General features: G+C 40.6%; 2 protein-coding genes across 2 annotated transcripts; one reads left to right on the top strand and one right to left on the bottom strand.

Annotated features, from left to right (window-relative positions):
• Nucleotides 1–908: 908 nt before the first annotated feature.
• On the bottom strand, nucleotides 909–6,080 carry arl13a (ADP-ribosylation factor-like 13A). The gene is made up of 11 exons (XM_034211788.1): nucleotides 6,055–6,080; nucleotides 4,547–5,955; nucleotides 3,604–3,711; nucleotides 3,134–3,204; nucleotides 2,784–3,036; nucleotides 2,504–2,609; nucleotides 2,207–2,412; nucleotides 1,991–2,099; nucleotides 1,579–1,837; nucleotides 1,374–1,490; nucleotides 909–1,260 (listed from the first exon to the last, which is right to left on the bottom strand). Exons 2-11 carry the CDS (start codon nucleotides 4,564–4,566, stop codon nucleotides 1,199–1,201), a joined length of 1,311 nt encoding a protein of 436 aa, XP_034067679.1. The 5' UTR covers nucleotides 4,567–5,955; nucleotides 6,055–6,080; the 3' UTR covers nucleotides 909–1,198.
• xkrx (XK related X-linked) lies at nucleotides 2,247–24,223 on the top strand. The gene is made up of 5 exons (XM_034211787.1): nucleotides 2,247–2,433; nucleotides 2,871–2,960; nucleotides 9,041–9,999; nucleotides 21,453–21,709; nucleotides 22,586–24,223. Exons 3-5 carry the CDS (start codon nucleotides 9,653–9,655, stop codon nucleotides 23,449–23,451), a joined length of 1,470 nt encoding a protein of 489 aa, XP_034067678.1. The 5' UTR covers nucleotides 2,247–2,433; nucleotides 2,871–2,960; nucleotides 9,041–9,652; the 3' UTR covers nucleotides 23,452–24,223.
• The last annotated feature ends 3,177 nt before the right edge of the window (nucleotides 24,224–27,400 follow it).

Genomic DNA, 27,400 nt, shown 5'->3' with positions numbered 1-27,400 from the left:
ATTCCAATCCAGGACAACTTCAGCGCATTTCCAATGTCATGCTACATTGAGAAGGAATAGTCCTTCGCTCAAACGGGGAGCTCGTAGGCTAACGGAGAATGTACCATTTTTGACCAATTATATGTCAGATAAGCTACTGAGGCCTGCCTGTTTGCCTGGCACATCAACTCTCTCACACACACACACACACACACACACACACACACACACACACACACACACACACACACACACACACCTACTGTTAGTCCAACAACACCCTTTGCTGGCGGCATATTCATTACAACAGACACCTATACACTCCCTAACCCTAACCCTAACCCTACTGTTTATTTGTAGATATCTCCTAAAGTCTACAAATAAAATGTGAAATGTAGGCCTGTTACATTTATTAGTGAGCGATATATATTATACACACTGTTCTGCTTTCTGCACTGACCTCAGCAGCTGTTCTCACTGTAACATCACCTAACATCCAGGGGACATGTGATTAGTGAGAAAACAAACGGTAAAGGGCACAAAGTCTGATGCACATTTGATCATCTCAAATAACTTATAATCACAACGGGAACAGTTTGCAGAGCTGTGCTTCGTTGACAGAAGTCCAGCCATGCGTCACGCCTCTTTTAAACATCACTGTTGGCTGAAATCGTCTCAGGAGAATACTTCAGTGTACCCTCGGTTATAGCTCCTCTAGAGACACTCCTCTCTCCTCTAAATCAGTGTATCCTCGGTTACGCCTCCTCCAGACAGCCTCCTCGATAATCGATCCTCGACGAGCCTTTAGAGAAATTTGTTTTCCTTCGACATCCGTTTCCGGGTCGCTGCCGGAAGACCTGGGAGTCTGGGACGCTAAAATTATAGAAATGAGAAACGGCTCATTTCCCAGGACTCGCGCACGTCTGCTTGACGCCGGGACGACCTGCTGCCCTCCCCGACAGGCGCACGGACGCGAGGGCCCGCTCATCACTGCGCGCACAAGTGCGACCGCAGTTTTAATTATTATTGATGTTTCTATCATGACATAGTTATGCAGCAGACCCACACATTTGAATTTGCAGTTTCATTCTCAAGGTTCAGGGATCAGGTCAAAAAGTGTTAAAGAAATAACTTCTTCATCTTTGAATTGATGTAGTGTGCCTGTGTCCAACGCCGTGGACAACATCCTCACACTCAGGTCTCAGGACTCAAGCAGGATTCACGCTCTCTGTCCCTGATCCTGACGTTCCTTCAGAGCCATTATTGCTTTTCGGTACAGATCTGTCGGGAGAACGATGCGTCTTTTTAAATGTAAAGCTTTGATTTCATTCAATTTCAGACTCCAACGTGTAATTGCATTTGATTTGGAGATGGAAGATGTAAATGAGGCTCACCAAATGTTGCAGACAGGTCCACAGGTTGAGAGTAAGTTCCCGACATTTCCTCTGTGTTGATCTTGTTCTTCCTTTTCACTTTGACAACTTTCTTCTTTCTCCTTTTTTCCCCCTTAGCTATACATAAGATAAAGAAATGTTATATTCCCATTCTTAAACAGTTGAAAAGCAAAATATCTATAAGCCATTAATAACTGATTTCTACCTTTGAGTGGCTTCTCTCCATTGTTGTTTGATTCTGGCACGTCCAGAGCATCTTCTTTCACCTTTGTTTTGCGTTTCGGTTTGGTTTTCTTCGGGGGAATAAGGGCACTGCTTGCTTTCTCTGTGTGACTAGAGTTTTCATGTTCTCCATTACCGTCACCCTCTTCTTCCTCCTGTTCATTTGCTTTGGCTTGATCTTTTTCACCTTCCTTGACCTTAACCGGCTTCTTCTTCCTCAGCTTTTTTTTCAGAGTGTTCTCCTGTAAAGAATTTAAAAAATGGTGAGTTTAATTTGAACTGTACTGTCAATGTATGATTAGTTGTGGGAGTGTAAATATTATTTTTGAACATTGTTAAGGTAAAATGTATATATGTACATATTACATACGTATAAAGTCAAGCAAGATACTGACCTTTTGCAGCATGTCTCGTATGGGTTGAAGCTTTCCTTCACCCTTTGTCTTTTTAGCCTTTTCTTTTGGCCGATGAAACTGGCGAAGATCTGACTTACTGGAACGCATCCTGAGGTAGGAAAACATTTTTCATAAAAGATAGTCAGAATGAATAATAGATTATGGGTTAGGTTGACATTGATCTGTACAATATTCATAATGTTGAACATCTCTTACCGTTCCCCCTTAGTTTTTTTGCGAACTTTCCCTGTTTTCCAGGTCTTTTTCCTCTCTCCTGGTTCCAGAGGTCTCTTGCTGTCCTGTGCTACACGACTGCACAGCTCAGGGTAATCCAGAGCTATGGCCCGCAGCAACCAGCGAAGGCCTCGTAGAGTCTTTCCCTCCGACCAGCGTCGCAGATCAGTTAAGGCTGAACAAGGCTCCTGTGAAGGAAAGAAAAAAAGGTTGGTCTGTTACAATTCCTACAAGAAATGTATGTTTCTAATGATTAATTCTCACACTTTTAATACTTACAATATGGCACAGAGAACGGCTCTGGTTGACCAATTTCTCCAATGAGAGACTCTCAATCAGCTCACTTCCCAGTAAAGCATTCATTTTGTCCTGTTTGTTAGCCAACCTAAGAAGAAAAGGTTTCAGCACAGGCCTAAGTTACGTTTAGCTTCACAGTTATCCAGTCATTAGTTATTTCAGTGTTCCCCCAATCCGCCACTAGAGGGCTCTAGTTTTACTCTACTTTGCACATGATGTTTGATCACACATATAATGCATGTAAGAAGTTGAGTATAATTACACTAATACGGGTTTTCCTGCCACTCTGGGTTGCTTCAGCAGCTCTGCCAGAACCTCCTTGACCTCCTTTATCCTCTGCCTGTCACAGGAGTCCACCACGAAGATGATCCCATGGGCCTCTCCACTGAGCTCCATCCAGGCTCCTCTGGTCTCGGCCGACCCCCCCACATCCAGCAAGGTGACCATGTAGTTCTCCACTCTCAGCTCATTTTTCACACAGCCATGAGTGGGTCCTGTTTCTACAGTATGGGGCACTGAAAGGACAGGAAGTAAAACATAGGTAGATCTTCAGTCCATTTTCAGATTTGGGAACTTTTAGTTTATTCAGTATTCAATGTACTCTTGAATTACCTTTTAACATTCCTTTAATGGAGGCTGTTTTTCCTGCCTTGTCAAGACCAACCACCAAAATGGTAACTTTCCTACAAAGAAGTGCTTTTGTAAATGACACGTGTCATCAAGATACAATAATATATTGACTCTTTTGGACACAAATACGATATCACAAATACTGTCAGGACAAGAAGTTTTGATTTCATTTAATTCAAGTGCTGCTTTCAACATGAGGGGATATCATGAGACCTCAATCTAAATACTATACGAAAATGTCAAAAGAAAGAAGATTGTTTCTGTTTTTTTGTACAGAATGCATTTATTTGTATTTAAGGTCAAAGGAGATTCAACCAAACTGATTACATTTGTGTTCTCTTGAATTTGAAAGATAGGCCATGCTATCCCATCCATCACAGGTCACATTTTCAGATACTCATCATACATTTGATTTCACTCTGTCATTTTACAAGAAATGTCGTTTTTGTTACCTGATTGGCTCCTGTATTTTGGAGAACCAGGCGCAGCAGTTGGTCATGAGGTTGAACATGTTTGCTTGAGGTGAGCACAGCGGCCACCATCTTCTCTGGAACCCGTACCTATGAACAGATGGTCAACCTTAGTATAATCAGGTCTCGCACAAATATCCTCTCCTGTGAATTCAAGATACAGTCAGCAAATGTTCGGACTGCCTCATATCTCAACCTACACATCAACAAAATCAAAAGTCTAAAATTAGCTGTATTCGTATTTCTTAGCTGTGTTTCATTAAAACATGTTGTGCTTTACGTATTTTCTGCAGTGTGGTTTACCATGTGTCAGGAATTATACGTGGTCCTCTCATCTTGTAAAACAAATTCAGCAGGTGTGTCTAAGGAAGTCAGACCATGTGCTAAAAAACTTTGTGCAGTGCATCTGTTGAGGCTGTGTAATAATAACGGCCTGCTTTTACAGTGTTGGTAACAAGCTGGCATATTTGTTTTGGCTGTTACAGACGATGTATATTATGATGGTATCTTAATTTTAGTGATATCAGCGAGTGTAAATAAAAGGAGAAACTGGGATATTAGCCCAACAATAAACAGTAAAGTGCCATAAATAAGCAGTCCTATTAGCCATGAGAAACCTGATGTTGAAACAACAATAAACCTACAGCAGACCTATACCACTCGTGGAAAACTCTTTGTTGTCTCTGTTAAATCAGAGTTCATATATCTGTAAAAGCCCAATGCATAACAGTGCTCTGGTTTGAATTCACACAGACAATAAATTAAAAGTCAACATGGGTTGTAAATGCTGAGAATTATTGGATTAAAACAAGCATTTAAAACTCAGTGGACACTAAACTACAACTACCCGACACCACTGAACGACTTAATCACACGTATAACATACCAAATGAACTAAGATGTGAGAATATTGAAGGATACTCACAGAAGTAAGTCTATGTCCATGCATTTGTTTGGATTCTCTTTTCTAACAACAACTTGTACCTACAGTAGGAGCTATATAACTAATCAGGCTCACAGTAAGCCTTTAGTCACCTCATGTGGGAGGTACAGCCTTGGAGTTGTGTTTTGGTATTTCAACCAATCCCAAAGCCCTCTGATCCAATCACTAATCCCATTGGATGGCAGAGTGCTTCTTTAGTTAGACCAAACAAAGATGCATTTATCCGTCAGGAAAATCTAAATGTGTCTTGTGGTGTGATCTGTGACGTGCTGTGATCTCCTAAAAGTGGAACAATGCTGGTCAGATTTAAGCTGCACCACTTTAGTCACTGTTAGGGATAATGACATCATGTCTATGGTGATGGTGGAGTCGCATCACGGTGTACGTGAGGCAGGTTTACTTGTATATTTGGAACTATCGCTTTTCTTTCTATTTTTTTCTAGCGAGGTATATCTTGATCGCTTGAGATGTGGCGTGTTGATCATTCTACAGATAATGTTATCTTATATGTTCCTTCAAAAGGGTTTACAACATTTGTAAGGTTTTATACGTTCAGACAATAACATGCAACAAACACAAGCAGATCAAAATAAACTGAACTGCATAATCCTGCATATTCAGTCCATTATACTTCTTAAAATATCCTAAAAATGACTTCCTGCCTACTGCCTAGTGTCTTTCAAAGCTGTCGTACTGTATAAGAGTCATTTGCTTATCATGTGCTTTCCAGTTTCTTTTTAAGTATTTGATACTTTAATTATCAATACCCATGTTTCCCCCATTACCCTCACTTATTCTATTCCTATGGTCCGTTTATAACATTAGGCCATGGACAACTGATGAAAATGACCATTTTAGGATTGGGTTAAATGTACAGATGTTTTCCTATTGATCAATTAAATGTTTTCCTGTCAGATCAAGTTAAAAGACAAAAATATATAAAATGTTATGAAGTGTGGCAAGTAAAGAGAAAAAAAAGACAATTATAGTTCAGGTTAAAAATTACTTTACAAGGAAAATGTACTTAATGTAACTTAATCACTTGTTAATTGTAAACATTAATGTTCAGGTACAACAGTACACTTACGTTAACAGAGGATCAACGTACAATGGTATTAATGCAAGCATAAGCAAGTGCATTCTGTAATGCAGCATGCACCACTAGATGGCCTCCCATTCACAGGATATATCTTCACTGCAAGAGGCTGCTGTGCACCTTGTAGTCTCTGTAAATAATATAAATGCTCTATTTTCAAATCCTTGACAAGCTGAGATGAATTGCTGCAGCTGAATGACAGTCTGCTCCAAACTGAAAACAAACATTCATAGTTTAGATGTGCAGCCTCTTCACAAACCAATCCTCCCTCATTGGATGTTTTCCTTCTTCACGTCTAATGAGGGAAATCAAAACAAAATGGTGAGTAGACTACAGAGTAGAGCTTCTGTAGATATAATGAAATTATAAATGGTTATTTGGAGCTCTCAGAAACCTGTCACAATGGTTTCTGTGCAGGCCTTATCTCATTATGTCATTATACCAACGTCCAATCAGGCTCTGCCTCCGCTGCTGAGTAGACTCATCCCAGACTCTCACCAGAGCCCTGCGTCAGCTGATACACACACACACACACACACACACACACACCACACACACACACACACACACACACACACACACACACACACACACACACACACACACACACACACACACACACACACACACACACACACAGCAAAAAAGCAGCAGCTGAAGACCACACCCCCATACGGCTCCTGTTCACCACATTGCAAACATGTTTAAAAAACCACCAACTGCTGATATTGCAATATCGGTTAAAGCTTCTACTTTAATACTCTTTTTTATCACAGAAATATGCAAGCCAACACCACTGGGGCGGTCATTAACATGTAATACTTGATTAATGTAATTTGTACAACATATTGTGTGAAAAGCATGTTGTGGTTTTACAGATGTGTATGTACTCGACAACCAGGCAGCTGATGTAGAAGCCTGGTTCATAACCGCTGTGAAATTGAGAATCATATTTTAAATAGTTATACTTACACTTTCGTACAGATTAAACATACAAGATACAACCTGTTGTATAGTGTTCTTTACAGGGGCTGGCAGGTGCATTTTGCTACATTTTGACACACAGGGTGGTATATTGTCATCTAACTTTCGGCATGAAAATACAGTTATATTTCCTAATGTTGAACTATATTTGTTGAGGCCATAAGGAATTGTAGGAAAGCATTTATCTCCTTTGTTTTTAAGGATTGTCTGGTGCACCCTATACTAAATTAGATAACAAACCGTAGTACTTTTTTCTTATCATCTAGAGCAGTGCTTCTCAAACTTTTTTCAGTAATGTACCCCCTTTGAAACATTTTCTCAGCCAAGTACCCCCTGACCGATCCCGAACATTTGTGATCGAAAAAGCCTATATAAATAATTACAATATAGTGATGTTCCCTCAGTGTGTGATGTATTAACTCCTTCGTGGTATGCATTACAACAAACTAAGGATATTTTCATTTTATGCATGAAAAAAAACAACATAACACTTTTATAAAACAGATTTCTCCAAGGAGTTTTTCAATTTAAGTAATATGTTATTGTGAAAAACTATAAAATACAATACACACATTTGACATGTTTATATGAGGACCCCCTTGGTGGTTCTAGGAATGTTTTATATAAAATGTGTGTTTTCTATTTAACTTATTTTACTAAGATTATTTTTTTAATTAACCTTTTTTTTTTTTTTTTTATCTCACGTACCCCCTGCAGTACCCCAACGTACCCCCAGGGGTCCGCGTACCCCCATTTGAGAATCACTGATCTAGAGATTTCAACCAGCTGTTACCATGGCTTTTCAGGTCATTTCACTCTTTTAGGAATCTTCCTATGCGAAAATACTATTTGACTGCAGCTGAAGATTCCTGTAAAGAATTTGAAACATAGACAAGCTGACCTGACCTGATTGGCTGACTGTGCACATGCTGGTGCTCAGTAATGTCTCAACAGCACACAGCCTCAGCAGTCTGAAGTCACTGACCCAAAGCACTGCTTCACCAAACACATGCATTAGTAATGCCTTCGTAGGTTGTGTCGACCACTGACTTAGATGAGATCTGGTTAGACAGGGAGAGATCAGCATGAATGGAATGAGCTGTATTTAAACTGTACCACAGGGACAGCAACATGACATCTACCAAACAGGAAGTAAGAGTGATTATTCAGTAAAAAAACAACACAATAAGGGTTTACTTTAGGTCATGATGACATCAAGCTAAGCAACACATGATATTTTTGCAATGGGAATGTGGGGGTTTAACTACATTTGGTGTCCTTCTCATGCACTTTCCAAACAAATAATCCTTGTTTGAATAAGTAGTAGAACAAACATGAAACGGATTACGTTCAGGGTCACAAAATGTTATTGTTGTCTAATGAGCATGTGGCCTTATCTGATTGTAATATAATGAGGAAATGTCTGTGTGAAAAGCGAATGAAACGATGGAATGATGTATGTGTGTGTGTGTGTGTGTGTGTGTGTGTGTGTGTGTGTGTGTGTGTGTGTGTGTGTGTGTGTGTGTGTGTGTGTGTGTGTGTGTGTGTGTGTGTGTGTGTGTGTGTGTGTTCTGCACCTGTTTGTGTAGCTGCTTCCCCTCACAGGCTTGCACGTCACCATAACAAGGCCAAGTCCTCACTACTTTTGGAAACTAAAAATGGAAGCGCGGAGAATCTGATCTCTCATTACTCGCCCTTCACAGTCTAGCTTCCTTTTGAAAAGGACAAGTACTGTAATAAAACTACAGTGCATGTGCTTACAGTATCGGTGGCATTTAGCTTGGCAAAGGTCCTCTAGAGAAAGTGAAATGTCAAACAAGTTGTTGTGTTTCCCTCAATTCAAATGAAATCGTTCTTATCTTTGTAGGCAGCTTTGTTACCCTGTAATATATACTTGTATAGGCTGCATTTACTATTATTTATTTAACAGTTTGTTCATTGCTTGTAATATGTAAGATTGTAACAGACATCCTATACTTTTTTCATTATCATGTGAGCTTTTCACCTCCCATTTTTCTTACTTATGGTGTGATTCAAGCAAAACACCCAGGGTTATGAAATTGACAATTAACAATAAATAAAACTCTAAATACAAATCATATATTTTTTTAAAGAAATATTATACCAGAATCATTTCAGAGTACAATTATTTTAATAAAACATTGTAATTGAGTTTGAGGGGAAAAAGAGAAAACATCTTGAATACATGTACGGAATGTGGTTCTAAACACCTTTCTAAAGTAGTTAGCGAGATCATATCACAAAAATGAAGCTGTTTCCTCATAGTTACCAAACTATTTGTGCCAGCCTCTTAATAATGGATTTGTTTTCCTTGTCACAGAATTGTATTTTTGATGAGTTGTATGTTATTATCTGTACTCTCTTTTATTTTGAAGGCAGCCGCCCGTAATTTCCGGTATCGCCCCCAGTTTCTGGCTGACTTAACGCAGTTGTTGCATTGACAGACAGTCAAAAGATTGGAAACACGAGTAGCAGCCAGCAGACGCACAAATACACCGACACGGAGACACTCGGCCCTCCTACAGCCCGGCATTCACACTATAGCTGGAGGTGTTTTTAACATACAATAACAAACTTTAAGCTACTGACGTCCAGCGAGTTTGGACGGTAACCGGCTGGCTGACATTTAGTAGATATCGTCCTGGATGACGAGGCTGAACTGAACTTTCCCTATTCTGCACACACGGTGCAACAACAGCGCTGAAATCCCGACGGGCAGTACAGTGGTTTCCTCTGGATCTAACGGGGTGGTAACTCCACGTCCGACGATATAACGATACCATTAAATAAACGCTTTTGGTGGGAGTGCATCGGAGCGGTGGCACAGCAGTTGTTGAGTAACACACAATGTGAACCCAGCGATGCTCAACTTTGTGGAAAGTTGGGAGAGACGGCGCATCAAGGGAATTATTTACAAATAGTGATGTTTTTTAGCATAGTTTAGCGTCTTAATCGTGAACCGTATACTGATCAAAGTGGATAACATAATGTGCGAAGTGGCCATGGAGGAGCATGAGAGTGAGATCTCCGACATGGAGAGCTCCACGGTGGCGCACAGTGAAGTCATGCTGGTGGTCAATCACAGCCGGATCAAGCCCCCCTTCAGCGTGCTGCTGGCCACCGTGCTGTACTGTGCGGAGTTCATCACGGCCGCCGTGCTCTGCAGCCGGTATCACAAGACCGAGGACGTGATCTGGATGGGCTTCACACTCACCTTCATGCTGCTGCCCGCCGTGCTCATCCAACTGGCCCTGACGTTCATCCACAGAGACCTGGGCCGGGACAGGCCGCTCGTGCTGTTCCTGCACCTGCTGCTGCTCGGCCCTGTTATCAGGTAGGGAGGGGTGATGGGATGTTGTTGGTATGTTGAAATGTTTATATATTGTTGAATGTAAGAAAACAATCCCTTGATATAATCAGAAGTACTCAGATCTTGTACAAAATAGTACAAAGTAGAAATACCACAGTGTAGGACTACTGTTGCAAGTAAAAGTCCTGCATTAAAAATGTTACTCAAGTTAAAGTACAGAAATATTAGCATCAGAATATACTTTAAGTACCGAAAGTAAAAGTACTCATTATGCAGATTGGCCTATTTTGTAAGAATATATATCATGTGTTTTTAATTCTAATTATTGATGCATTAATGTGTTTACCACAGCTGGTAAAGGTGGAGCTAAATTAAATCCCTTTGTATAATGCAAGATAGCTGGTGGATTTACTCCGTGTTATTTAGATGTTGATATTTCATATCAATAAAATCCAAATCTGGAAAGTAAAAGGTATACAATAAATAAAAGTACAATATTTACCTCTGAATTGTAGTGGTGTAGAAGTTGCAGTAGCAAAACATTGAAATACTTAAGTAAAGTACAAGTATCTCAAAAGTGTACTCAAGTACAGTACTTGAGTAAATATAAGTAGATTCTTCACACCACTGGGTAGGTGAGGGTCATGGGGTGTTAGGGGTATGTCAAAGTCACTACAAATCATGATACTCTGTATTAGTGCTGTGACTTTGTAGTGTTTACAGATATACAGATTTTTCCATTTGCAGTGAAGTACACTTAATGGGATACACATTTAAATCTCTATTGAGTGCACAAGAGCACTCTAATGATCTTTGAGGGGTGACATGATGCTGCCATAATGTGTCACTATGAATCAGAGTTGTCCTCATAAATAAAGGATGCTGACTAGAACTGAAATGATTGATCTATTACCAGTGACAGAAAAATTATCTGAAACTTTCTTCAAAATGAATTAATAGTTTGTCATTATTCAAGATATACCAGTAACAGCAAAGTAGTCTCATGCCTCTAAATTGACTTTAATACTTTTTCTTTGTCATATATTATTGTCAACAATATTTTTGGGTTCTAAACAATTGGTTGAACAAAACAAGCCATTTAAAGATGTCCACATTGCCTCTACTGTGTTATGACGGGAATTTTTCATAGACTACAAAGTTAATCGATTATAAATTGAATTATCGGTTGCAGCCCTGACTGACTTATTAAATCAGTTGGTCAGTTCATCAAATACAATGAATCATCCACATTACATTGTAGATAGACTGTTGCAGCATCATGGATTTAGTACTGAATGAGATCTACAGATTAAGCTCTCTAACTGAATCACAATCCAGATGCCAGCCTCTTCAGTATGAACAACAGGAGGGACGACTGAACAGGACAACCTCCCACAACCTTAGAGCTTCTTTTAATTTGAAAGCCAGTTTGTCATATGACTCTGCAGAGCTGGCACCCGCCCTAGTAAAACATCACTCACATTCATTTACGTCGCTCGGTTGTATGACCTCATCTCAGGATAACGTCCCCCAGAAGCCTTCGGTGCTGCAGACCAGAGATCAGGCCTGGCTGGCTAACAGAGAGAGAGACTAATGTTGCCTCTTGAAATAATAGAGCTTGAGTTACTCTTTGAAATCAAAGCATATGTATTGTCTTAAACGTTCTCTTTCTGTGAGGGAGGTGTTTCAGTCTGCACTCCTGTGTCAGTTGTTTTCAGCTGAGAGACCTGTTCGGCGAACCGTGACTCATGTAGGCGGTGACTTAAGCTCTTTGAAATTCAAATATACACATATTCATACTCTCTTTCTTCCCCTCTGGACTTTGATATGTCTACAGTGAGCTGTTAAGGTGTTGGTCTGAATGTACAGTATAATAACAGTTAAATGTAGGGCGTGCTATATTTTACAGGGCAAGAAAATCAACCGAACAAATGTATGTGTAACAGGAAGAACACTTTGCTAGAGAAAGTGTTGCTAAAAGGCTTATAAATAGCTTGATTTGGCTCAGGTTTCTGTGCACCCTAAAATATAACCAGACAGTTTACAGATATAGGAGAAAATATATAGATAAAAAGATCTGGATAAAAAGATGTAAATAAAGATCAAGGACATCTGTAGAAAGAACAACAACCCTTTGCAATGCCGTTCAGAAGACAGGAAATTATCTTATCTACAATGCTGAGTGACGTGTTTAGTGTAGCCGCATATCAAAATAGATAGTATTTTTCCCAGTGGTGATAAATGCCATTTGAGCTAATAGTGCTTCACAAATCAGGACAATGTAACACAGAGTATCTTCCAAGAGAACAGACCTTTTTATTTGAACAATGCTCATAGCAGATTTGCAGTTCTCACAAATAACTTGACCAAGGTCAGGCACAGGTCTATAATTATTAACACACTGGAGATAAAGCCAATCATGTCATTGCAGGAGAAGGATAGACCACCTGCAGCCCTACAGACTATTACAATCTTGAGTGAGTCAACACTTGGTTTGTGCTGTTGCCTGTTGTTGTAATAGTTACGACATATTTTGGCTATGAGGAACTGATCAGAGCTACAGAGCTACAGAGCTGGGGAATTCATAGAAGAATGTCTGAACTTTAAGGACGATGTCTGACTTAATTTTAGAGCATACATTTTGACACACACTGACTGATATCTGACTAGGACTAGATGTTAGAAAAACACAACAAATCTTGGGGGTGTGGACATTAGCTTGGAGCACGCTCCCCATTGAGGCTAAATTAGCTTAGTTGCAGTGTTGATGATGTAGGCACCTGGTTTTTGACAAGGAATACAAATGTGTGAAATGAAATGGACCATATCTCTGGTTTTGCCGCCTTGATTTGATAAAAACAGGGCAAAGAGTCATGCTAAATCTATTAAGGCACAGTCAAAGCTTTGAGCTGACATCAACATGCTCACACCGACAATACTAACATGGTAATGTGGCAGAAATCATGTTTACCATCTTAGTTAAAGTAGCAATCCTTAATAGTTTATTCCTGGTTGATTTAGGATTTCTCTGGAATTGAGCTTGTGTTATCTCTTGTCACGATAGATGATGACTTAACAGACCTTTATTTAAATGTATATCTCCTGATCAAAATGTCCTACATATTTGGTATTTGCTCATGAACCTAAATAAAAGTATTGCACGAATGATACATTTGACCCGGTAATGGTGCTGAAGGGAGAAGTCAGGGGATCACCATTGTCAGCACATTTCATTGTCTACCATTAAAAAGTTGCTAAATGTTATGATACTCCAATAGACCAACTTATCACCAGACCTACTGCCATACATATCTGCTAGCATAGCAAAGTATCCACGAGTTTCCAGTAGGGCTGCTCGATTATGGCAAAAATCTCCATTATTTGGGTCAACAATTGTAATTGCGATTATTAAATGCGATTATTCATTGACTTTGAAAACATCCATTTATTGGAGAGAAAAAATGTGAACAGTATGTTTTTAACAGTTGATTACCCTGAACTTTAAGTATAATTCAACTGAAAAACCAAAAAAAAAAAAGTAATAATAAAAGAATGATCGTTTTATTTCGATTACGTTGTTTTCGTAATCGTTGGAAGCCGTAATCGCGATTAAAATACGATTAATTGAGCAGCCCTAGTTTCCAGCTGTAAAAAGAAAGCTGGTTAAAAACCAAAAGCAGCTGTTATCTGTCGGCTACGCTCACTCTTTATGATCCAGTACACGTCTTTCCTCCACCTAAAAATGCTTTGCACACTCCAGTGATTTAAAACGTCAACAACCATGAATCGGCTTTTAATATCAAAGTAAAGCTGCCTCTCTAATGTCTACTTCCTGAAGCGTTTTTGTAATATTAATCTTTTACACTAAACTGTGACATCTGATGCTTTTAATGTGGCAGTGTAGAAAAAATAACATGTAGCAATGCTTGCTCTTACAGAACAGTTTGTTCTGCTCTCTTCTTCTGTTTTATTTCCAATGCTTCTCATTCCCTCGCTCTGCCGCTGTAAACAAATCACCTCTGCTCCCCCTCGGATCAGATAGGAGGTTTCCTGTGTGACTCAGGGACGACTCAGTTGCTAATCTTGTGGTCAGACATACTGTGTCTGCTGTCAAAAGCAGAATTCCAAGTCACAATTCTTAATCTTAACACATGACTTCCTAATAACCTTCACGAGAGCCTTGTTTTAGTTGCTGTGTAGTCTACCAGAAGACACTGTTTCCACAGAGTAAATATTGGCAACTTCAAATAGGTCAGGTTATTTTCAACTTGTTTCGACTCGTCAACAATCCTGCTCCTAAAGCTGGGAAACACAATTACATAACTAAAATGTCAACTTGTGGACCAGTGCAGACTTGCAAAGCTTCTTGTTGTGTGTCTGTTTGTGTTTCGAAAACGCTCCACAGTCTGGCTTGTTAGCATAAACCTGATGAGCCTGATGAGTTAATCCCATGTGACCAAAACAAGGGAATTTTGCTAAAGAGATGTTGATAGAATTTCCTGAATGCTTGTTCCTCTTTGCTTATGTGGTATTTCCACATCATACTGTAGACTACACGGACATATTGTGTGTTTAGACTGCAGATACAGAGCAGTAGCCTGTGTGTTTCCCTTTGATAAATCCATACGTTTCTGCTGCGGATGTCACTATATTGATTCATTTAGCTAATGCAGCCCTGCTCATTCTTTCCCCCTCCGCTAAGTGAAACACAGCCTGCCTCTCAGTCTGAATCCTAAGTGCTGGCTGGCTCGAGCTCAGTACCCTCACAAAGTGTTGTGACATTTTGCTGCCAGATTTCCATGGCAATTATGTCGATAAATCAGGTTTTGTTTCCCGATCGTAGACAATGTACTGTAAAGCTAATGTCAGGGAGTTAATAAAGGGAGTGCGCTGGTTTTGAGATGAGAGCGTGCTTCCAAACAACAACAATGATTTTTTTTTCCCCTGCCAGCCTCTAACTGGTGGGTCAAACACAGTTCAGAGGTGAGTGTGGAAGCTTGGCACTGAGCTGCATTTGCAATGTAACTACAGTGTACAGTTTCCCTACAAAGAGCAGCTGAAGCAACATGTCTGACTGCTGACTCTGAGAGTCTGCTGCACAGCAACACAGTGGAACCACAGTTGTGTGGGATTCAAGTCTTATGTCCAAAGTTGGAGTAAAAGCTAACATTCCAGCACAGTGATGTTAGATTTGGTGCAGCAGTGGGGATCCTCAGGGGGAGAGGTGTGTGTGTGTTGAATACAGATGTCCAGCACTGTACTAGTAAAACAAAAGTCAGGGTGTTTCTAAAGCCTGGATTCATTGTCTCTACCATGAAACATTTGCTAAATGTTATGACAATATTGGTTCAGACATTGCCATACATGGTTCATATCCAGTGGCGGTGCCAGGGTATGGCTGGGGTAGGCTACAGCCATACCAAGAAATGGCTTAGCCCTACCTTAGCCCGACCATGAAAAAGTATGTTAAAGTAAGCATGTTGAGAACACGGATTGCGAAAATCTACCGGTCGTGTCCTTAACACACAAACTGATCCTGCTGTAACAACAAGTGCACGTTACTGACGCAATATGGTTGAGACCATTCGGGCTTATGCTAGAGGGGTGCACGGAATAGTCTAAGTAGTGGGGTAGTTTTATACACTAAAAAGGTGTGAAAATTCTCTCGCGTTATAATATCAGCGAGGCCGCGGCCAGATCAAAATGCCTCCGAATGCAATTTGAATAGACCTACAGCCAATCACAGCAACGAAACGTTGGGTCTGCTGCGTCATGCATCTATAGGCCCTGGCTGCGGAACGCGGAATGGGGCGGGGTCGGATGTGGGCGGGGCTGGACGTCCGATGGGCGGGTTGTATGGATATCCTAATGACACAAACAGCATCATCTGCTGGACAACTACAATAAGTACAAATACAAATCTGCACTCGACTAAATATAATTTAAAAAACTTCATACTAATTAAATGCATGAATGTATTTAAATATGTGGTATAAAAAGTCATATTTTCTATTAGTGTATTTAAGTTCATTATTTAATATTTGTTTTTAATTGATATATTAGTGTATTTAAGTATATTATTTAATATTTGTTTTAATTGATTATTCATTTAGTTAGTTCTGTGCATACTCATATCTAGTCCATATATTTCAAATGATACATTGCACTGCATTTCATAGAATGATAGAAAAAGCATTTATTATTTACAACATTTATCATATAACAGAACAATCATTAAGATAACAGAACCGAAAAAGCAAATACAGTAAATATAAAAACCAAACCAAGTATACAAAAAAAAAATCTATACAACAGTGAAAGGCTTTGCTGATGCAAACATTCAACCGCGCTCTTCAAAACAGGCATGAACCTTAAGGTTTTCTTTGTCAATGCACTGCTCAAAAAACATTAAATAGTCCGACTCAAATTTGAACCTGAACATAAATGGGTCCATCCTGTCTTCCCAGCTGTCTTCGTCCCGCAGGTTGCTGGCTTCACCAAGGTTATGGAGAGCTGCTTCTCTGTCCAGTGGGGCCATGGAAAGAATTTGTGGCAGGATGACTTTATCTCCCATATTCTTTGCAGAGCACCACTGAGATGCCGCCATAGCACTACTTATAAAGGGGTGCTTGGAATTTCGTCATTTTAGGGGCAAGGCCATTTGGCCTTCCCGTTCACATTTTTTTCAAGGGCACAAAGGCCACATGACAGGGCACAAAGGCCGTTTGGTTAAATTACGCTGGTCAATCAACATGACTGAAAAGTGTAGCACTAACGTCAACACCAGTCGTTTTACAAATGGCTGAATAGCAATAGTGTTTCTTTAACGTATACGTTAAGTTCAGCCATAAACCACATAAGTCAGTCATGTATTATATCAAAACCGCTTAGCAAGAAAAATACTAGATTCAAAGGTGACAGCTATCTGCTAGCTTGTAGAAGCAACACTAGATGTAGACCCCTTGAAGGGAAGACGTTAGCGCTATCCAAACTAGCTAGCTATCGCTAGTTTTCATGACAAAATGTAACGAGTCGACTTTAAATAGGCTAATACAATGGTAATTACCTATCAATAGTACTTTCTATAAACACGTAAATGTTAAGTCCTTTCAAATACTACCACATACTTCAGTTAAATCATATCAAAACAGCTTGGTCCGCTTGCTTACCTGTGCTTGTCTTGCTCCCGCGGCTGAGGAGCAGGCTGTCGGGCCCCTACAGGCATTTCTAACGGAACAATCACAGCAGAGCAATCGCTCTGATCCACAGGCACGGGACTATCCTACTGCGCGCACTAATATGACTTTACTAGCGTTGTTTACACTGGAACTTTTGACAGGGGCACCAAGGCCACTTTGGCCGTGAATTGCATTTTTTTTCACAGGGCATCACGGCCAAAGTGCGGGGCAACGACGGCCATGGCCGTCGTGGCCGTCGTGAAATTCCCACCCTGGTGCTTATCCTACACTGCAGTGGTTCTCAAACTTTTTCTGTCATTCCCCACTTTGAACAGGTGGGCCTTTTCAAGCCACACCTGTTCCTCTTAAGCTTAATTTTTCAAGCTTAAAATTGTCAAATGTATCGTTCTATAACAGTCTCCAACCTTTTTTAGGATGAGAGCTACTTTCAAAAACTAAAACGAAAAAAAGAGCTACTTTTACTCCTCTTTTTTGTTGCACATTTTAACATTATTATATGCTACCTTTAACCTTTGTGTGCTGCAACTGACAGTGGCTGACAGTTAACAATAGTTTGCAGCTCTTTTTGGTAGCAATACATGTATGTATGTATGTATGTATGTAGTGCTTATATGCTTATAGATGCAGTATATTTGGATATAGATGGATAGATTTGTTCTTAAACGCCCTCGCATTGAGGTACAAGTCGAACAGGTGCCAGAGTCACACGACCCACCTGAAGAGTGAATAGTGAGTTTTGAATATATTTTGTAATAATGGGTCATTTGAAAAAGTGTTTTGTATGACAATAGAAACACAGGCCACCTGTTGTGTGCTGTGTCTGTCTCTCTCTGTTTACCCGTGTCTCTGTCTCCCTCACTCTCCCTCTCTCTCCGTGTCAATTCTATATGCCAACTTTTCTTGTTTCTGCCGCTGCGTAGCATGTTGAAACAACGTGGAATTAGCAGAATAGGCTATTGTATTGTTTAACTCACACCTGTTGCTCTCGATGTAATTTAGCTGATAAAAGGAGACTAATAAAAGCTAATAAAAGCCTCACGCGTGGCGTTTCACTGTCAAGGGGTGCGATATAGCGTGTATGTAATTATATTACAAATACTGATTTGAGCCCCACCACTGTATGGGTTAGCCCTACCATAGATTACCCAACAAAAATAGTCTGGCGCCGCCACTGTTCATATAATTTGACAAAAAATATCAAGAATGTGTTTTGCCATATGGCTGACATGTGTTGCTGCAGCTTGAACATTTGGTTTTGATGTTATAAATCATTTTATATTTGTCGATGATTCAAATAGTTTCCTTATAGTTGGTGTTCCACACACAGGGGCGCCACTTGCGAACAGGCAAGGCAGGCAACTGCTAAGAAGGTAGATTAAGAAGGTCCACAGCACATAGCCGCGGGAAGTCATTTTGCTCAGGGGGTGCTGCCAAAAGTGGGGAGGGAGCCGCTTAAGCGATACAAGCCGCATCAATTGTTTGTTAAAGGCGAGACACAGCAGGCAAAAACATCGTTTTTCATGCACTGGTCAATTTTGAGATGTTGTGCTATTTTGATTCCATAACATGTTTTCTTTCAGGCTTTTGGAAGGAAAACGTACAAAATACACATTTAAGTGTTCATTTTACTATAGTTTGTCTATTTGCATCTGTATATTTCTCCTAAATTCACCAAAAGTTAGCTTTCTAACGTAACATAAAGTACCGCGACCGCTGTTTGCACAATGTCATCGTTGGAAAAGCTCCGTCTCTCCTGCACAATCTCATCGGATCCAAATATGGTCATTTCCTTTGTATCAGCAACCAATCGTGAAAGCACAAAGGGGTTAAACCAAGAAACGAAATCTCATTGGCTGGTGTCAACTTCTGACAACGTGATTCGTTCAGATGCGTCACGTGGTGTGCTAAAACACTTCCTGGTTAGCTTTCCGCTAGAAATGTAAATCTCAAAATGGCAAAAGAACGGCGAAAAAACGTTCACAGAGAAGACAACAACAATTGTCACTTGCACGAAGCAAGATTATACAAAAACCAAATTACCCCGAACATGAAATACCTTCACGGAGTGCGTCGAGGCGCAAGCTGTCATCCAAAGAACAGGAGGGTTTAGCTAGCGCCTCACTGCAATCTTTAAAGGTTGTTTTCTCAAAATGAGTTGTTTCTCCTACTCTGAGTTCGAAATGTCCACTTCAGTAGCACTTACATACACCAAACCTTCCAGTTATATTCCTATCAATATTATGAAGGCTTTTACAGAAGGGTTTGTTCATATATCATTCATAGCCTGAATTATATAAGATTACATGGCTAGAAACATGGCGAAAATTGATATTTTAGGGCTATTGACAGTATTTTCTGATTTATGGAGTGATAAAAAGAGATATCCAAAATCCCTTCAGTAAAAGCCTTAGATACTAATATGACTACAAAATGAAACAAGAATTTTGAACCTGGCTTTATCCAAAGTTCAGATTTCGGTTCCTGAAATGTATTAAAATGTGCGCAAATTTAATGAGATAATGGATCATTTGCATATTCAGAAAACTTGTAATATAAGAAACAATTGCCTTATTGTAGGTAATTAACTGGATAAATTACCCTATTCACCTGGGGTGTCTCGCCTTAACCAGGCTTAATAAACCATTATAGACCTACATCACTTAGCAACAGCTGCACATGCCCACATGCTAACTATGGGTCTTACAAACCTACATAACATTACAAATAGTCAGAAAATATTATTTACAATATTAATAAAACTATGAATTCAATTTTAACTGATTGACAAGGCAAAACACTGCACAGCGGCAGCAGCATTAAAGGAAACATATCGTCTTACCTTGTGTTGGGGCTTCACAAAACACCAAATGTAGCCTGGGGTGGCACTAATGAAGACCCTCATTAGAGCAGATACATCCACATTGTCCAAAATGTTACTATGGACATGCATTAAAGTCAGATGTGTCAGTCTCTTCTGTGTCATATTACTCTAGTTGTAGAGGTGGTGGGCTGAGGAGTAGATGGTGGTCCACTCTTTTTATTGGGTTGTTTGTTGGAGAAAAAAATCCAAAATCCTTTTTTGCGCCATTCTAGAAAGTTGTCACTCTGCATTGTGTGTGTGTCGCGTCAATTACGTCACACTCCCAGGAACTACGACCTAGATGACTCGGATTTTATTTGGAAAATAAATTCAAGCCACCTGATATATACAAATATATATGACTATTATATGCTACTGTATACAGCTAATTTTATTTTAAGTAAAATCATAACTATTTTATGTAGTTTAATCCTTTTTATTTAGGTGGTCACTCAGTTTTTAAAATGTATACCACTCGCCAACAGGGGGTGCTGCAGCACCCCCAGCACCCCTACTTCCCGCGGCTATGCCACAGCAACGATAACACCCTTTCATTTACTGCAACGACATGTCGGGAAATTCCCTCAAGGGGGCCCCATGCATAGCGCGCCGTAAAATGCTGCTTTTTATTTTAAGTTTCGTTGCCTTGCTCAGCTCTGGGGGGGGGGGGGAAGAGTGTGTGGGGGTGCCACTGATGATCACCATCAGTTTCCAAATAGACCTCTGGCAGTGGAAAACTTGTTTCACTCCACATGAATACAGTTAAACTTGCCCCTTAGGCTAAACACAGAAAGCATTTACCTTTCAAATGTTGAGAGGACCACACCCAGAGAGTTTCAGTTGATCCATTCAGGCCTCTGGAAACTGTTTTATTTCCCCTGGCTGCCCTCTGCTGGAGTCTCAGTGTTGTGCTTTAGTTTATTTAGCTGTGATTTACAAAGACAGGTTTGTTTATGATGGATCCCTTACGAGATAACAGTTCTGAGATCAGTGTATCATGTGTATAATATCTCATCTTAAATTCCTACACTGAAAACAAGCTAAGCTATAGGTGAAGTTCATAATAAGGTTGTCCAAAGGGCATGATTATGCACTTTTTATTAAATTGACCTACATTTATGAGTATGTATTCAGTCTGGTTGACCTGAGTTGTGATTCAGGAAGGTAGCCTTTTTTGATTGAAGATATTATCTGCCAAGCTTAAGAGAAAAAGCAGAAAAGACCAAGCTGTGAAAAAATCCTGCAATATGTAATGGAAATAGCTGGTTTTTTTTGGTGTCTTACATATTCATTACATCTTCAAAATGTAATTTTGTTTTTAAATGATGTAGATACACGAATCATTGTAACACTACACTGCCCTCTGTTGGTGTAAAAATATCACTCCACTTTCAGTAACTCCATTATCTCATCCTCAGGTGTTTCGAGGCTCTGGTGGTTTATTTCAAGTCGGGTAAAAGGGAGGAGCCTTACGTCACCATCTCCAGGAAGATTAACCTGGAAAAGGGACAGAGCCCCATGGAGTGGGAAATCGGCCAATCAGAGCGCAACCTGGCCACTCACAGAAACGCCTTCAAACGCACCGCCGTCATTCAGGCTTTCCTGGGCTCTGCACCTCAGCTGACCCTGCAGCTGTACGCCAGCATCCAGGAGAAATACTTCCTCCCTGCCAGATGTAAGAATGGCCGAGGGGATCATGCCTTTGTTCTACTATACAATTAAAATTAACAACCGCTATGAAACAATGCAATTTCTACATCATGCAAGCCTCTTAAAATTACACAATTATTACATTATTTCAGGTTGGCAGCTCTTGACTCTCTCTCTCCCCCCCCCCATAAATGAATTCTGTACACACAGAATTCAAATGTCACTGCTGTTTTTGAATGCACTTAGTAAGGGTAGAATATTTCAAATTACCTCATAACTTAGTAAATATTTTCTTTTGTGAATGTCCCACAGTTATTAAGAAGTCAGTGTGTTAGTCGGGAGATGTTTTGTTTATTGGAGACTGTTAAGATATAAAATCAAGATAAAGATAAGGGCACATGGAAACACTGTAAGTTAGCATTTGCTTTTGATCAATAAACACACAGAATCTGAGGCAGTCATGAGGACATTAGTTTGGCAGGTATTCAGTGTAATATAATCAAAGAAATATTCAAATTGACCTGATGATGGCGCTAGATTAAAAGTTAAGGATGATCAAATGTATACTTTACCTTTCTGAACATGATGGTAATACATTAAATAGTTGCAGATATAATTCAGTGTTTGCCAAAGAGGTGACCTGAAATCTTTACCTTATGAGTTCTTGAAAGAAGACGCTTTTGAGCATGTATTATTTACTTTCCCTATGTTTAAATTACATTAATTTAGGAATATAACATACATTTTATATTAAATGAAGTGTGAGTTTATAAGAACATTTCTATTGAAATACGATAGCTTTATGTTGATAATATAAGTTCTAATAAGTTAAAGACAAGACATTTTTGGATATGACGCTGCTGATTATAATGTAACCGATGACCTGTGTTTGTTTCCTCAGTGACACTGATGATCATCACGCTGATCTCCATCACATACGGGGCTCTGGTGTGCATCGTGCTGGCCATCCAGATCAGATACGACGACTACAAGGTGCGGTTGCGGCCCTTCGCCTACCTGTGCATGATCGTGTGGCGCGGGCTGGAGATCGCCACCCGCATCACCTCTCTGGTCCTCTTCAGCACGGCGCTCACACACTGGGTGATCCTCGTCGGCATGGGAAACCTGCTCTTCTTCTTTTTTCTCCCTTGGGTCGAGTTCTGGGCCAGGAAAGGCTCGCTGGCCAAGGACGTGGAGAAAAACTTCTCCAAGCTGGGCACCACGGTGGTGCTGTCCATGTTCACGCTGCTGTACGCCTGCATCAACGTCTTCTGCTGGTCGGCGGTGCAGCTGGACCTCGCTCACCGAGAGCTCATCGAGAGGAAACAGCGCTGGGACCGCCTGGCCATGTTCTACTGCGGGCGCTTTGTGGAGAACTTTGTCCTCATCACGCTATGGTATTTCTACAAGTCGGACTTCTACGAGTACGTGTGCGCGCCGCTGCTGGCCGCCCAGCTGCTGATCTGCTACAGCCTGGCCGTGCTCTTCATGTTGCTCTTCTACCAGTTCTGCCACCCGTGCAAAAGCCTCTTCAAGTACAACGTGCACGACTGCCTGCACTGCGTCTGCTTCCGTACAGGCCGGAGGGGGGGGAGGGGTCGGAGAGGGAAGCTGCCACCCTCGTACTCGACGGCTGCCACCATGGTGCTGGTGCCGGAGGAGCCCCTGCAGCTGCTGGACCCCGAAAACTCCCAACCCCTCGACCTGACCAATCAGCTGGGAGAGCAAGAGACGGCTATCCTTGATGACATGATGCAGGCAGCCTGAGGAGGGCTTAGTGGAGAAATAAATGAACAAGTTATTTAATGAGGATGCACCTCAGCTGCACAAGTCCTCGAGTACTTTTAACACAAAAAACAGAGACTATAAAGCAACTTTTACTAGTTTGTGATTGTGAGGTGGATTAAGGTTAACTGCTGTTGTCTTTATCAAGGGTGATTACTTACACTTGAGGCACAGCAAGGCCTCATTGCACCAAAGAATGTAGCACGTCCAGATATGCAGCGATGCACAAAGGCCGCCTTGAGAGAGCAGCAGTGTGCAGGAGTGAGCCAGGTGTGTGGGAAACGTGCCAAGTGTCAGAAAGAAAGACCGGGACACCCCCAGTTTACTCCCTCTCAGGGTTTTCACTCCTTTGCACACATTTGCATCTGCACTAAAAATACTTTTACAAAAAAAAGAAAAAGGTCAGAAGAAGAATGTATCTTCCTCCTACCTTACTACATAAACCCGCTTTGTTGAAAGCCGTTAGGTGTTTACTATTAGAAAAACTTATTTTAGCTTTACAAAAATTCATCAAAATATGTCACAAAACAATATGCAGTTGAAAAACACCTAAAAAACGTAATGGAATATAAAATGCCTATCTTTTTAAAGTCAATCTTGAAGTTGAATTTACCCGACTTAAACTGAATTAACTACTTTATCAAAGTGCTTTCACAGTATGCTTATTTTTTATGCTATGTCTTGTTTGTTTGTTCGGTGCCTTGACTACTATTGTTTTACTTGAAACTCAAAATAAAAGAATCTGACACATTCATTCTTGCTCTTGACTTCTTTCATGACTTATGACTAATTGTCACTAACACAATAAAAGCTCATTGTTTCCGATAAAGCGTATTGCTTCAGCGTCCAGCAGGGTAACATTTCCTCCTTGCTAGGGATGGGTATCGTTAGGATTTTATCGATACAGATTCGATACTGGTATTTTTCGATACTTTTCAATAATTTGGTGCTCAAAATTATAGACATGCTTACAAGATGTGAAGATTAAAAAAGTCATTTTATTGTAATTTATTTGTATTTATTATTTAATGTAACTTTTTCAATGTCATACCAAAATTAAATCAAGTTGTATTTATATAGCACATTTAAAAGCGATTTTTGGTCGAGCCAAAGTGCTGTACATGTAATAAAAACACATTACTACAATCACAATAAAAGACAATCATTTACAACAGAAATATAAAACCATAATACCAAGCAGGTGTGTTTTGACAGTGTGTCTCTGGAAGGGGGGCGGTAATTAGGGGCAGTTCATACATCCATGTAAACATGACCATTATTCAGTTACGCACCTCATAAACCGGAAGCTCCGGTCGGCTAACCATTATAATCCGTTTATTGCGTTTATTATTTATAATTGTAATGATGGATTATCAGTAATGATTTTAAAGTTACACAGAGACATTGGATTAACTGTTTTTATGCCCTTGAACACAACTTTTGATTACAAAGCAGCGAAGGTAAGACATCATCATGGCTACGTAAAGTGAAGTTGTTTTCTTGCTCTTTCCTGGCTGCTAGTTCAGTGAGTTTTGGTCGTACAGTGATGAGATTTATACCAATGGAATCTGTGGATTCTCAGATTTCATGTGATATGTCGTTTGTGCAGTTAACATGACGTAGAAAGGATTGCTTTCCTATCTAGCGAAATCGAAAGGCCCTTGTCATTGCTGCCACTGATGTACTTCCGGGTCATTTCACTCCGTTAACTCAAGCTAAATGGACTATTCGACTGCAACCCTGGGCCGTTTCTCAATGTCGAGTATACCTGCTGCAGAGCCACTATTTCAAGTATACTACGTCATTGAGTGGCGCCGAAGGATGTTTAAATGCATGTTAAATGCATACATCCATGGTTAAATGCCCAGCATTCGGTGCCACTCTATGACGTAGTATACTTAAAATAGTAGGCTTGTTTGAGATGAGCAAGACCGACGCAGACCTGCGCAATTGCGATCGCCGTCTTGCTAGTGCATTGCATGATGGTTAGTAATTTTGTCCGACTTGCTCCGGAGGCTCGCCTACATGAGACGTTGAAATCTTGCGGGACAAAGACGCCCGCAGACTTGAGAGCGAGGCGGCGCAGTTTGTCACTACCCGATCTGCACCCCTGCCCGATCTGCATTGCGCATGTGCGAGATGGTCCGCCATATTGGACAACTCCGTACGGCAGCCCAAATAGGACACTTGACATTTTGGCGTTTGGCAAAGCACAAAAAAAAATGGTCATCGAGTGCCGCCGAAGGACTGTTCCAATGTCCAGCATACTTGGAATTCTACCGAGCCCGGCATACTTCGTTTGGAGACATTTCGAGGCTGCACATGTGTAGACTCTGCGGTCTTAAAATCCCCACAATGCTTTGCGCACGGACCAATTTCCCCAAATCTGTGGCGGAAAATGTAAGGCGAGGCCTCTCATATGACGCACACCTGCACACTTGCTAGCCTGTTCCACTCTTTGTTTTCCGAATGCCAGGAAGTATTCTTGCCTCGCTTCTGAAGCAAGTGACTCGGAAGACGTGCTACCAAGCAAGCGTACAAGCGTACATTGAGAAACACTCAGTAGTAGGGGGGGGGGATAATCATCAAGTTCAAAATGTCAACACACCCATTTGGGACTTGATTAACACTATCAATACAAGAACTTTGACACCAAAAGTAACTCTGTATCTTGAAAATAACCCCCCACCCCTTGAAAATGAAAAAAGAACCCAAAAAGTGGCATTTTCTGCACATTCCGCCTGGTATGCATAAGCTATTCTTACTGTTTGCCTATATACTGTTGAATGAATGCTTTCAAACCCATTTGAGAATTAATAAACACTATTAATAGAAGAACTGTTACACCTCAAAGTAACTCTGTATCTTGAAAATAATCCCAACATACAAAAACAACATAAAAAGAGCGTTTTTTTGGCTGTTCCGCCCTTTGTATGCATTCACTATTCTTACAGTCTGCTAAGACTAAAAGACTAAACTAATTTGGAAAACTTGATTAGATTTGTATTCCAAATACAAAACAGTTAAATCATTTTTATTCAGTCACATTGACATGGAAAGAACTTGAACTTGTCAGTCTTAAGTAACACCTCATGTTTTTCTTAGCCTTTCAAGACTTTCTTGGAATTTTGCATATTCCAGTGTGGTTCGGTCACTCCTCTTGCCTAGGTACGCCATGAGAGCATCTCCAAACTCTTGTGCCGTTTTCATCCTCCTCTTCCCACTGGGCAGTGTCACCTGGATTCTGAAGATAGGATCGACTTTAGGCAGAAGCGTGGTACTTTCTCTGGCAAACTGAACTTCAAGCTTCATCCTCTGCAGCTTTGCGTTGTTGTTCAGACTTTCATCCACAAGGAACTTCTCAACTTCCTCACTGTCAGTGAAGGGGCCACCTCTAGATTTCAGTGTGTCCAGCATGTCTAGTCTCTTCCTCTCCTTTCTTTGAGCCATCTCCTGTTTCTGGTCTGCCCCACTCTCGAATTTCGCCTTCATGAGTTTACTCCAGTTGAGTTCAACCTCTCTTTTTGCTTGGCCTGCTGCCTTGAAACCTCTGAAGGACGGAATCTGTCCATCCCTAAGCTCCTGGCTCTTCTGTAAAATGATTGACCTACTGACTGCGTTCAGTGTGCCTAGCTTCTTCAGTCTGTAGTCCACCTTGCCACATTGTCTCTCCATCCCAATGTTGTGCACAGGGGTGTCATCAATGTTACTAGCCTGTTCACTGACAGGGTAGTCCATTGGGAAGGTCTCCTCATCAATCCCATAGTCCCTCCTCTGCCTGGCCAGGACAGTCTGCAGGTGGGGCTGCATGAGATCTGTCAGCTTCTTCACTTCATCCAAGTGTTCATCAGCCACGTCTGACACTGAGTTCAGAACCTTCTCTGTGTAGGTCTTCTTTACGCTACTGAAAAGCTTGTCAGACACTACAGGA

The sequence above is a fragment of the Gymnodraco acuticeps genome, unplaced genomic scaffold (assembly GCF_902827175.1).
Source record: "Gymnodraco acuticeps unplaced genomic scaffold, fGymAcu1.1, whole genome shotgun sequence".
Lineage (NCBI taxonomy): Eukaryota > Metazoa > Chordata > Actinopteri > Perciformes > Bathydraconidae > Gymnodraco > Gymnodraco acuticeps.
This window is presented reverse-complemented; position numbering and strand designations above follow the sequence as displayed.

Bases quoted from the DNA above. Each gene is read 5' to 3' on its own strand.
- arl13a (XM_034211788.1), bottom strand. From the start codon at position 4,566: ATGGACATAGACTTACTTCT. The intron at 2,610-2,783 runs GTAATTATACTC...TTTTCTTCTTAG, and splicing joins GCAGGAAAACCCGTATTAGT to GTTGGCTAACAAACAGGACA. The intron at 1,261-1,373 runs GTGAGCCTCATT...TTCTCCCGACAG, and splicing joins GGACCTGTCTGCAACATTTG to ATCTGTACCGAAAAGCAATA.
- xkrx (XM_034211787.1), top strand. From the start codon at position 9,653: ATGTGCGAAGTGGCCATGGAGGAGCATGAGAGTGAGATCTCCGACATG. The intron at 10,000-21,452 runs GTAGGGAGGGGT...TCTCATCCTCAG, and splicing joins CTGCTCGGCCCTGTTATCAG to GTGTTTCGAGGCTCTGGTGG. The intron at 21,710-22,585 runs GTAAGAATGGCC...TTGTTTCCTCAG, and splicing joins ATACTTCCTCCCTGCCAGAT to TGACACTGATGATCATCACG.